We start from the raw sequence: 13,377 nt of genomic DNA, 5'->3' as shown, positions 1-13,377 counted from the left end.
ATTCCTCTGTCTTTTTTGTTTTCTATTGTTCTTCTCCATGCCACAGTCACTTTATCGTAGCCAATCAAAGCCCATTCACATCCAAAGCTACAATATCAATCTCTCTTGGTCAGGGATGGCAACAAGTCACTTTTAAGTCAGTGATAACAATAGAAAGGGCACCCATGAAGTTTGAGCAATTGATAGTCCATCCTATATCCATCACGGTTATTTATTTCTCTATTCATTCTAATCTCATAATGTTAAGATGGATACTTGTACCCCATTAAATGAGTTCTGTACCCATTGGTACACGCTGAACTTGATCTGATATCAACATGTAATAAAGGAAAAGAAAAAAATTAAGGATTCAAATATATAAATATATATAAATAATTAAACTGCAGGTCCTGTATAAATTTACATCTTCTCTATAACATAAAAGATGATGAAAACTGTAAAATGAGGTTAAATATCAGTTGTACCTCATAAGTGCACAAAGATATGCATGCCAAGTGGATTAAGAGAAATGAAGATGTGGCAACTGTTCTCCAATCAATTGCAATGCACTGATTCTGTTGTTGGACATTCATCACTGTTTGAGAATGCGAGTAATGATGCCTACAGCAATTGTGCTTCCTAAAGCTCTCAAGAAGACCCGTCCAAGAACCCGACAACTTGAGAATTCTTCTACACATAAATCTCCATCTAGTTCCACCTGAAATGACAAGCTCTAATTTACAAGTCTGAACCAAAAACAAATAAGAAAGACACACATTCCAAACTCCAACCTAAAATGACCTTATTGAGAAGATTAATAAAAAGTTAGTATGCTTACCTCTAGACTAGCTCTTTGCCTGGCTATGAGGAAACGTGGTGTGTTCTTTATAACATGTCCTGTTTTTGGATCTAACAGCGACTGTAGTTTTACCACCTTTGCAGCTTGCTTCGAGTGAAGTACATGGAGCTCAACCTATATTTAAGTTTACCTTATAAAATAGACTAACAAATAATAACAGCCAATTTAAACGTCTGAGAAGTGTAACCTGAGATCCAACAATAATTGGAGTTTCAATGTCGAGGATGAGAACCTTCAGCTCTAAGTTAGATGCAATGTTAACAGGGAAATCTGGGTGGCATAAAACTCCACCTTGGATCACATGTCCTGCATCAACACCATGCAAACTGACAGCCACATTGTCACCAGCTCTTGCTACATTGCTAGGAGAAGAATCCCTCTCTATATTTTTTACAGTAGCTAGATTTCCTGAAGGCATGACTATAACCTGAAATCTAAAAGCATTGAGATGACAAGAAGGTGGCCAAGGTGAAGAAAAATAGGAGGTGCAGAATATATTCCGGTGAATATAATTGAATTTGATATTACCTAAATGCATTTAGGTTAAATAAGTTAATGCTACCAAAAAAAAACTTAGTTAGTAACAATAAAATAAGATAAAATTTATTTAAGTATAGATGATGACAAAATAAGGGATAGATTCTGTTAAAAGGAAAACAAAATCTCGTGTCTTGGATACCACGAGTTAGGCTTTTTATAGGAAAGAAGATATACAACATAATTACATAAATACCCCTATATATTTACATATTCTAACACTCCCCCTCAAGCTGGAGAATATAGATCATATGCACCAAACTTGTTACATATATAGTCAATTCGGAGACCTCTCAGTGACTTAGTGAATATATCTGCTAGCTGATCATGTGAGTTGACAAAACCTGTAGCTATTTCTCCAAATATGACTTTTTCTCTGACAAAGTGATAGCCAACTTCAATATGCTTTGTCCTCTCATGGAAAACTGGATTTGAGGTAATATGCATGGCGGCTTGGTTGTCACATATGAGTGACATTTGTGTAACCTCTCCAAATCTTAATTCTTGAAGCAACTATTTTAGCCATATAAGTTCTTGATTAGCTATAATCATAGCTCGATATTCTGCCTCTGCACTGGATCTTGCCACAACATTCTATTTTTTGCTTTTCTAAGAAACAAATTTACCTCCGACAAATATACAAAACCTAAAAGTAGATCTTCTATCAGAGGGAGATCCTACCCAATCTGCATCAAAATATCTCACAACTCGAGTATATCCTTTGTCTTCATATAGAAGACCCTTTTCTGGTGCACCCCTGATATATCGAATAATGCGAGGCATGGTATCCCAATGTTCTTTGCACGGAGAGTTGAGAAACTGGCTTACTACACTTACTGCAAATGAGATATCCGGACGAGTGACAGTAAGGTAGCTTAGTTTCCCTACTAATCGCCTGTACTGTTAACGATCTGAAAGAGGCTCCCCCTGATTTGGCAGGAGCTTGACATTAGGATCCATGAGATTATAGACTGTCTTTGAGTTTAACATTCATGTTTCTTCCAAAATATCCATTGCATACTTCCTTTGGGATATGATGATACCATCTTTAGACTGTCCTACTTCTATTCCTAGGAAATATTTGAGTTTGCCGAGATTCTTTGTCTGAAAATGTTTGAAAAGATGTTTCACTTGTGAAATCCCGAGATGATCACTACCTGTGATGACAATATCATCAACATAAATCACTACATAGATGCAACCAGTAGATGAATGGCGATAAAAGACAGAATGATAAGCCTCGCTTCGAGTCATGCCAAACTGTTGAATTACAGTACTAAATCTATTGAACCATGCTCTGGGTGATTGTTTGAGGTCATATAAAGATTTCCGCAAGCGACATACAAGACCAGACGACTCCCCCTGAGCAACAAAACACGGAGGTTGCTCCATGTAGACTTCCTCGAGCAGGTCACCATGTAAGAATGTATTTTTGATGTCCAACTGATAAAGGGGTCAATGGCGAATTGCAACAATGGACAGGAATAGACACACAGAAGACATCTTGGCAACAGAAGAAAAAGTGTCCCCATAATCCAATCCAAATACCAACTTTAGCGACGAGATGAGCCTTAAGCCGATCAACCATGCTGTTTGTACCAACTTTCAACGTAAACACCCATCGACAACCAACCACTGACTTCCCAGATGGTAGAGGAATGAGATACCAAGTCCCACTGCTCTGTAAGACACTCATTTCATCAAGCATAACCTGTTTCCATCGTGGATGGGCAAAGACATCACCTACAATCTTTAGAAGAGAAACAGACGACAAGAAAGAAAGACAAGAATAATAGGAAGGAGAAAGACGATGATAGCTCAAAGAAACAGAATGAGGAGAAGGATTACGAGTGGAACACATACCTTTTCGAAGTCCAATGGGAATATCAGACTCAGGAGACAGGACCAGAGGAAGAGGCGAAGGACTTGGCTCCAAAGATGTGCCTTCGGCAGTGTCATTGCGGGGCGAAGGCAAAATAGGACGAGGACGACGCTGATAAACCTGCAAAGGAGGAGATAAGGCTGGAGCTGATAGAGACTCCTCCGGAGGACAAAAGATAGTCACAACTCGGATGGAGATGCGTGAGGCCCAAAAAATGAGACCAAGTCAAAGAACGTGACATCAGCAGAGATAAAGTAGTGACGGAGAGTAGGGGAATAACACTTGTACCATTTCTGAGACCGCGGATACCCAAGGAAGACACACTTATGAGATCGGGGAGAGAGTTTGTCAATGCCAGGATCAAGAGCATGAGCAAAACATATAGAACCAAAGACCCTAGGTGGTAAAGGATGAAGAGACTGATGAGGATAAAGTACATGATGAGGTATTTTACCCTAGAGAGTAGAAGAAAGCATGTGATTGATGAGATAACATGCAGTAAGTACGGCGTCACCCCAAAACTGATGAGGAACATGAGAATGGAGAAGAAGAGTCCGGGTGGTCTCGAGGAGATGACGATTCTTGCGTTCTGGGACCCCATTTTGTTGAGGGGTATGAGGGCAAAACGTGTGATGCAACACACTATGAGATGCCAAGAAGGTACGGAACTGAGTAGATAAATACTCGTGTGCATTATCACTTTGCAAAGTTCGAAGGGAAGTACCAAATTGAGTTTTTATTTCATGAAAAAAATATTCAAAAATAGAAAACAACTCTGAACGATCCTTCATTAGATATAGCCATGTACAACAGGAAAAATCGTCTATAAAAATAACAAAATACCTTGACCCCAACGTAGAAGAAACACAACTTAGACCCCAAACATCAGAATAAACCAAAGCAAAAGGAGACGTAGCCGACCTCTCAATGCGAGAGGAAAAAAAACTACGAACATGCTTACCTAACTGATACGACTCACAAGACAAAGACTCTAAGTGAGAAAGACTATGATGTAATTGTTTCAACTTATCAAGACCTGGATGTCCTAACTGAGCATGAATAAAAAGTGGAGATGTCATCGCCGAACCAACAAGAGAGGGTTGTTGGAGCCGATAAAGGCCATGAGACTCACATCCGATGCCAATCATCCTCCCCGTACTCCGGTCCGGTAAAGAAACAGACGTTTTAGTAAAAGAAATGACACAATCAAGAGACTGAGTAAGTCAATCAAGAGACCATGTAAGTTGACTTATTGACAATAAATTAAAGGGAGCTCTGGGAACATAAAGAACATTATGAATGGAAAGAGACGGAGCAGGATGAACAATACCAATACCCTAGGACTGAGTTTGGGAACCATTAGCCATGGTGACCATTGGTAAATAACCGGAAGTAGTGAGAGAAGAAAATAGAGATTTATTACCAATGATATGATTGGTGGCCTCAGAATCAAGAACCCAAGGACCTGAAGAACGAGATATGCCAGCAAAGGAATTACCAGCGTGTGCAACAGTAGCAGTGGAATCAGAAGCCATCCTTAAACCATTTCAGAGAGTCATTATGGGAAGGTAGTGGGGTTGGCGCCAGTGTTAACTGTGAAGCAGAAGCTGAAGAAGCAACAGAACTCTGAACGATCTGAGCAGCGCGAGGAGGTCGACCATGTAGCTTTCTTTGTGACCTCAATGAACTGCTACCGCCTACAGCCACTCCTGTTGAAGAGCTTGAAGATCGGAAGAAATTTTTTATGTTTCTGGCTTTATATGGTCTGCCCACAGATTATTCTCATGTTCGTGATCATATCCTGGGCAGCCCCACAGAAGCTACTATGGATAATTACCTGGGCGACTCTCCTCCGTTTCCCAACCAAAGTCTTGACGATGCCTTCTTTTGTTCCTGTTGACTCGTCAGCTTTAGTCTCTCAACACAACAACAGACCTCCACCTCACAAGGGTGGCAAAGGACTTCCTTGGTGGCGGCGGGAATGAGAGGACATAGCGCCGGTAGCTCGCGTTGTGGTAGCGTCGATCGGTCCGCGCAATGGAACAGCGCCGCAGACGCGCAGGACAAAGGGAACGGGGATGATGACGGTATAAAAATTAGGGTTTTCTTAGGAAATTAGGGTTTTCTTTAACTCAGCTCTGATACCATGTTAAAAGGAAAAACAAATCTCGTGTCTTGGATACCACGAGTTAGGCTTTTTATAGGAAAGAAGATATACAACATAATTAAAAAAATATCCCTATATATTTACATATTCTAACAGATTCCAATGGCGTAAAAGGATCAATATAGCCGACACCACCGAGATAAGGCTTGGTTGTTGTTGTCCAACAATAAAATATTGAGGTCCTTGGAGAAGAGATGATTGTGCCGGAACTTGTAATCTCCAACGAATCAATAAATTTAGCCACAAGAACGTGTCTGCTATTTTGTAACTTATTTAACATCGACAAAGATGAAAACTAGGTTTGGCCTTGAGGCAGGTCAGAGTGAGGATCACAGCTATGTGATCAGTGGTGGGTAGGATCAAGGTGAGGCAAGTAAAATTTAGAAACACAAATTTAGTTGAGACGATAAAACTTGAGTAGAGAAGGAGGTGAAGGAGGGAAGGGGAAAGAGGGGGGAGAGGAATGGTGCAAAGTTGTTTGCTTGGTCTTAGAGGGGAAGGGAGAAGAGCTGATGAAAATGAAATGACAAAACAAACATAAGGAGGTGAGGACGTCAGCAATGAGGTTCTAGATGTCATTGATCTCTCGAATTTAGTAGGTGGAGACGAGGTCGGAAAAGAAGGATGTGGCTAGAGGTGAGGATGTTGCGAGTTAGCTCAGTTGAACCATAGGAGACAAGATCCACAAGCTCGATTCCTTAGCCGCCAACAAAGACATCATTAATCCACTCAGTGAGCTCATCAACTTCTTTCGTGACGCCAACTAGGACGTCATTAGCCCACTCAGTGAGCTATATAGCTGGCCCTAGGCAGTCACTGGCTGTGTTGCATTTGTAGATTAGAGAAGTAGATTGACAATAATGTGTTCAAAGAATTCCTTGTGGAAAACAGAGTGAAATAAGATTATTCAATAAACAGTTCCATGGAATTTTGAATTAGCACTACCACAAAAGCACCATGTAGTTTTGAATATTTCATATGCACAATAATTTTGTGACAACATTAGAAAGAAAGAGAGAAAATACCTTGGAACCAATTCGAATAGCTCCAGTCTCTATTTTCCCACAAGCAGCTACTTGTGCTGATGAATGTTTAACAATAACATCACATATAGGCATAAGAAATGGCTTTGAAACATCCCGTTGAGGAGGTGGTAAACCATCAATGGCTTCCAGAAGACAATATCCTTGGTACCTGTAAAACCAATTTCCCAGAGTTTATGGAAAGATTATTCAACCAATGAAACTCAGTGCAATTAAAATGTTGATTTATCACAGTTGAGTTTCCAATAATTCCAACTTTTAGATTAAAGAAACTCAGGAAAACTATCTTGGATAGTTGCATCACCTATTTTTTTAATGGAAGAAATAGAATTCCAATCATAATAATTTGGAGCATAAGGCTCATCATGTATTAAAAGGTCAAAAGTTCCATAGGCAGAAAAGTGATTTGAGTGTAAAATTATTTGAATTGCCTAGGAACAACGTGATGATGTTCTGTTAAAAGAACAAGAAAATTGCAAGTTTTATTTTCCAACTGTTTTGCTTCAGAAATCACCAGAGCAAAGAATTCCAGATATAATCACTACATAGAAAACACCAAATAAATAGAGAACCGAGATACTGTTATGTAATTTTCAGATACAATAAGGGATAATGTATACTTCGAAGCAAAGTTATGAAGATATTAAACTATTGCTCATAACAAGGTTCAAAGTATTATTGATCAATGATCTATGAAATCCTCTTGCAAATTACTCAATATTGACCTGATTGAATTGAAAGAATCAATTTGTCAAAAACACCCCATAAAACAGGAAAATAACATAAAATTACAGAAAACAGGAGTAATGACAAAATATGTAATTTTGCATATCATTCCAACTGATGATCATATATAAGAAACCAGAGTCATAATTGTAGATAGACATCACAAAAATTAGACACGCACAGATAGAAGAATGCGAATCATACCAAGAAGACAAGCGATTGTCAGAAGCAGTTGTGAGCAAATTTTGATTGTCCAGGGAACTTAGAGGAATCCATGTCACACATGAGTCCTTGAATCCACAAGTACGTAAGAAATGGCCCAATTGCAGCTTTACACAGTCAAACCGATCTTTGGAGAAGTCCACAAGATCCATCTTATTGATTGCTACTATTATTTGCTCAACACCAAAGCTCCTAATAAGCTGTGCATGCTCCTTAGTTTGTCCGGTAATTTTGCCACCCATACCTGCTTCAAATGCACCCATAGCTGCATCTACAACCAAAACTGCAGCATCTGCTTGAGTTGCACCAGATATCATGTTTGGAACAAAATCTTTGTGACCTGGTGAATCCAGCAAAACAACACGGTATCTTTTTGTTGAAAAGTATGCAACAGCAACTGTCATTGTTACGCCCCTTTCCCTCTCCTCAACACTCGCATCTAATGCCCATGCATAGGCAGATGAACCTTTTCCCTAAAGAATTTTGTAACATTATTTGACCTAACATAAACCAAGAGAACAAGCAACTGCATGAAAAGAGAAAATAAAACAAAAAATTGAATCTTGTGCCAACTAATCCAATTGTTAGTTTAGGGAAAATAAGGCATAAGAATAGTCTTCATTCAAATATTATTTAATACATAGAGTTACCTTTTCCTTTGACTCTCTCTCATATCTATGCATCTCTTTCTTAGAAATTTTCCCCAAAAGCTGTAGCAATCTTCCACTCAATGTGGATTTTCCACAATCAACATGACCTACCTGACAAAGCATTAGGGGGAAAAATGAATTAATCAAACTTTAAGAGAGATGAGACAACCCCCAAATTGCTTGCAAAGCAATGATAGGTTAGTTGATATGTCCATCTAAATTTACAAAGAGTAGGCAAGAATAAGCAAAGAATAGAAACTAGTTAGTATGAAATAAGCTAGTCTAACAAGGGTGTGATAGCTTACAATTGCAAGGTTTAACTGGTTTATGGTTCTTCCTTTGTCAGAAAGCATCCAATCCTCTGGTTTGTAGTCAGAAACTGAATTGGTTTTTTCATGTCCACTAGTTGTAGAGAACTCTAACTTCAAGATTTGGAGATTGTTAGCTAACTCTTGTTTTTCCTCTCTTGAACTGCTGGGACTTCCCCCTCTCGAACTACTGGGATTTCCACTTACATTATCATTGTGAGAGTTTGGCAAAGATGATGCCACCAAAATCTCTGGCACTTGATTGTCAGGTAAAAGTTCTACTATTCCCTTTTTCCTAGTAGCAGTTCGTATATTCTTCAGAGATGTTGAAAGCATTGAGTCAACTACATGAGAAAGAAATGAGAAATTCATAATAAGGAAGGAAATCCAAGTAGCTTTGCCCACCAGAAAAAGGACCATGGGTATGAGAAAAGCAACATACAAAACCACAACTTTAAGAAAATACCTTACTCATCCATTGGCACAATTATCAGTACCACAAAGCTCGAACTTAGGAACAGAATGAGACCAAAACACTAATAAATGATAGAAATTCTTAATGTAGTAAAAGGATATAAGTGAGAGCTATTTGATATGTGCAAATTTGTTCATGATGTCACCTCGTACTATAAATAATAATAGTAGTATAGGTTTCAGTAACAATACTACCATAGATTATGATAAATAAGAGTTGAAAGCATGCTGTACAAAATGGACAAGGACACAATATTATGTACATATTCTTTAGTCTGACAAAAAAAACATCAACATAGACTAATCATATAAGCATAGGGCATATATTCAAACCCTTGGCATGCTGTACAAAATGGGCAAGGACACAATATTATGTACATATTCTTTAGTCTGACCAAAAAGCATTGACATAGACTAATCATATAAGCATAAGGCATACATTCATACCCTTGTCAAAAGCTCTTGTGCTCTTCCCAGAAGAAACTAAATCATCTGGTGATGGTGTATCAAACCTGAAGGGTTCTGTTAAAAAATCACCACAATTAGTAAAATCCAAATGCTCAAAAAAAAAATAGAATAACAAAAAAGATAATAATAAACTAATTAAGTTAATGCAACTGATAAAATTTGCAATATACTGTTATGCAAATCTCTACAAATATAAGAGCAAGTACATGTAGAATGCCCTTTCTATCAATAAAGCCCACAAATACATCTAAAAAGTTAGGGGGACATATACATCAAAGTGAAGCAAAAAAATTGAAAACTCGAAATCAATTTGAAATTTTGAACAAACATAAGAGTTTTTTCACAGGATTTTCAAGCATGATATCCCACAAAGATTTAAGCTACCTAGTGATCTCTGAATAGCATAAACACACCTATATGTTTGGTTTGATTGCAACATGGAGACAAAAATATGTTCTGGAGATCAATGAGTGCAGAAAGTTGTCCTTTCTCAAGGGGTTCACCAGCTTTATTGTTAAGGAAGCTGGCACAGGTGACAGATGCCTTGGGCATGCTATTAGATGATTGATAAAATAATGATCTGCCCATGAGAGAAACTTCAGAATTCATGCTTGTTCTGTTAACTGCATTAAACATGGCAAGGTTGGTAATAATGTTTCTGTTTTGAGTTGTTAGTTTTTTTAATAGCAAAAGCATATATCACTGCACTATTATCAAGGATGAAACTTACCTGCTTGATCATCAATTTCAAACTTCACAGAGGAATTCCGAAGAATTCCACATAGTTCACAAGCAATAAAACGTTGACTATTCTCATATGTGCAAATGGAACAACACCAAGTACCACCTTCACTTGATGCAATTTCTAGTTTTGACATGCTCCCTATAGAGACAAAGAATAAAGTTCAACTATTTATATCAAGAAAGAAATTGCAGGAAAATGCAATTGTAATTCCACAAAGAAGAATAACGAAATAAAGTATGACTGGATCATGGTAGAACACACACAAAAAAAAAAGATGCTAGGGCCAAATGTCAAATAGAATGCCTGAGAAACCTAAATATAAACTTGATAAGCAATTACCTCCAGAATTTGTTCTGTTGGTACAGATAGTTCCAACCGACTGTATGCACATACACAAGTAGATTAAATGGCATTCCCAAGAACATCTGAGAAACTATATATTTGTGACATAATGAAGAAATAAGGTCAAAGAAGAACTACGAAAAAGTGGTTGCTTTGCTGATAAATCATTAAATATCTTTTAATGAATAAGTTATTCATTGATATTTTTCAAAAGTGGATTGGTTACTTCTATTTCATTAATATGTTGCACACATACACAAGTCTTTGGCTATATCTGATCAATTTAAATCCATTGTGTTGTTACTAAATGCAAGATGCTTGATAGTTATTGTTACATTAGCATTCACCCTCACTATTACTGTCACATCCCTTTGAATAATCAAACTAAGGCCTTGTTTCCTACAACAGAAGGAAATAACTAAGGAATGAAATAGGTAGGGAGAAAGTCATAGGAAAAGGATTCCAAACTATTTTCTACCCAATTGTTTCCTTGCAAGGAAGGAAAGAGGCAGGGAAACTTAAATCTTCAAATCTTTATTTGAACATGACATCATCTAAAACTACCATAGATTTACAAAGTAAATTTATTTTGAATTTTTTTCAGGTAGGATGTAAGCTTCATTACACAAGTGAATTTTTCTCTAAAATCAAATGGAAGCAATGTAGAGAAAAATTGGAAAAGGATTTTTCTTTCCAATTTTTTTCCTTCCCTTCCTCTTTTTCCACCAAATGAAACGGAGGGAAAACGCAGTTAGGAAAATATTTTTGTCACCTTATTCTCGTCAAGTCTCTTTCTCTAGTAGGAAAGATGTTCTAAATGTTTAGAAGTGATGAAGTTTGTAAATTTTCACAATGAGAACCCATGACTGCAAAATGTAATAAAAATCCTGTGTTCCAGATTTTGCTAAAATACTGGAATTTGCAAATGATAAAAGGAGAGGGAATCCCAGCAATTTGAAAAAGAAGAAAAAAAAAACAGAAGTCAAAAACTGAATATGGTAATACAATAGATCCATGATCGTGAAGCTGTATGTATAACGCAAATAAGAGAGAGATGTCAGGTTGTGATATCTGGTTTTAAAAAAACAATCAAAAAGGGAGTAATGTGATAAAAATATGCTGTGATAATTATCACGAACGGCATAATCTTCATCGTAGTCAACTGTTCAAAAGGCATGTTCGGAACAATGACAGGGGGAAAAAGTGGGGGAAAGATACCGACAGTAGTTTACAAATCCAATTGTCCAAGATCTAACGAGAAATCAGAAGGCCACCGAGGGCTACTGGTAACCGTGAGAAACGGCAAGTGGTACCTCACCTGGAGGCGATGCTGCCGGACTCGGCTGAGATCAGACGAAGGACATGGATTGGAGGAGGTTTGGCACAAAGCTTTTGGCGGACGACAACGGAACGCCCTCGGCTTCAACCAACGGAGGGGACGCGAGGCTTCTAGAAGACTTGAAGAAGATCAACCCAGTCGCCAGGGACACATACCTTAGAATACAGAAAATCAACAGCTAGGATCTTCCGGAAACTATGCTAATGATTGCACCATCTTTCCTCTTGATAAATGGTTTTAGGAAATTGATCACATTTAAAATTTGTGAAATTCTCAAAAGACACCCCAAAATTTCAGATTTCTCGGATGACGTAGTGTTTTTCTATTTTATATCTCCTATCAATACTATAAGCATTAAATTATAGTAAAAAAAATATTATAGTAAAAATGGTGTTGATCAATATCACAATTGTGATATTATCCTTTAAAATCTTAATATTCTTTGAACGTAACACCGTAATAATTAATGGGAAGGGTAAACTGTGAAAATAATACGCCCTTAAGTGCGCTGGTCAATTGCTGATCTAATGGTATTTTGTATTGAAATTATCTCAAAGTTAACTTAGATAATACCAATGCACACAAATAAAGAATAAACCATCAACAATTTAGCAACTACATGATACATCCAATTTTCCTAATAAGCTCGCTCCATGTGTTTTTCGTTTGATCCCCGTCGTCTTTCAATTCTACCTTGCATTAGGCCTCTAAGCACATAAATGTTGATTGTACCAGTAACCACTCGATGCTCTTAACGCTCAGTCTAAACCGTTGAACCATTAAGTGCAAACCAATTCAACTGTCTTGAATCATTAAGCTCTTAAAGTTTTATGTGCACTATTTTAAGTTTTCGCACCTTTTATGTATATATTAGAATTGCAAGTAAAATTCAAGTTAAATTCTTTGTCAAATGCATCAAAACAATTTAATTGAATTTGAGCACTTAGATGCATCATTTTTTTTTAATAAAAATCATATTCAATTGACTCCCATAGGTTTTTTTTTTAGTAATTCAATTATCCGAAGTAATTCAATTATCCAATCCTTACAATCCGACTAATAGGTGACTCATCTGATCTTACGAAAACTCTTCACTGACCATTAGGGTTAATCGAAAAGCACAAATAGATCCTAATGGGCAGTCAAACATCACAAATTTTTTAAACTTCTAAAGTGCAATGAGTTCTAGATGAAATTAGAACTCTTATTGCATAAGAAGCTCATCCCTTCTCTTATCATTACATCGTAACCCCAGTTGATTGATATGCATCTGGTCAATTGACTTATTGGCACCTAAGTCACCTTCACTTGGCTTACACCATCTTTTGTAATAAAAAATGATTATACTTATTTCAGACGTCTTTCAAAATGTCCCTAAATGATGTAAAAGGGGTAACAGTCAATTTATAATTGATTATCAAGTAGTTAAAAATAAGAGTTTAGCTTGCACCACCTTAAACCCATATAAATGACCTTGAATTGAACCAATCAACACACTATGACTTGGTAGATCATCTCAAGGTTTCATGCCCAAGCCACTTTATAGCCTACACCTACTTGCGACTGCAGATCATTATAATACGATGTTATCATAAAGCAAAATGTAGGATTGAATTGTGTGTTAAAAGAGGGTGAA

At 37.3% G+C, this 13,377-nt stretch overlaps 1 protein-coding gene across 11 annotated transcripts in view; it reads right to left on the bottom strand.

Annotated features, from left to right (window-relative positions):
• LOC121974983 (HBS1-like protein) overlaps positions 1-11,901 on the bottom strand; it is a 32,758-nt gene extending 20,857 nt beyond the window's left edge. For 9 of the 11 annotated variants that reach the window (XM_042526301.1, XM_042526309.1, XM_042526300.1 and 6 more), the window contains exons 1-11: positions 11,721-11,901; positions 10,046-10,198; positions 9,729-9,938; positions 9,295-9,369; positions 8,371-8,717; positions 8,066-8,176; positions 7,398-7,888; positions 6,450-6,618; positions 1,026-1,265; positions 818-952; positions 465-697 (exon numbers count right to left, since the gene is read on the bottom strand). In XM_042526301.1, coding sequence (XP_042382235.1) covers positions 572-697; positions 818-952; positions 1,026-1,265; positions 6,450-6,618; positions 7,398-7,888; positions 8,066-8,176; positions 8,371-8,717; positions 9,295-9,369; positions 9,729-9,938; positions 10,046-10,193 — 2,052 coding nt within the window. In that variant the 5' untranslated portion in view covers positions 10,194-10,198; positions 11,721-11,901 and the 3' untranslated portion in view covers positions 465-571. Of the gene's footprint in view, positions 1-464; positions 698-817; positions 953-1,025; positions 1,266-6,449; positions 6,619-7,397; positions 7,889-8,065; positions 8,177-8,370; positions 8,718-9,294; positions 9,370-9,728; positions 9,939-10,045; positions 10,199-10,399; positions 10,440-11,715 lie in introns of all 11 variants that reach the window. The other 2 variants (XM_042526303.1, XM_042526304.1) reach the window with 2 other exon arrangements.
• Positions 11,902-13,377: the final 1,476 nt, after the last annotated feature.

The sequence above is a fragment of the Zingiber officinale genome, chromosome 4B, assembly GCF_018446385.1.
Source record: "Zingiber officinale cultivar Zhangliang chromosome 4B, Zo_v1.1, whole genome shotgun sequence".
NCBI lineage: Eukaryota > Viridiplantae > Streptophyta > Magnoliopsida > Zingiberales > Zingiberaceae > Zingiber > Zingiber officinale.
Note: the sequence above shows the minus strand (reverse complement) of the source record. Positions and strands in the feature narration are given on the sequence as shown.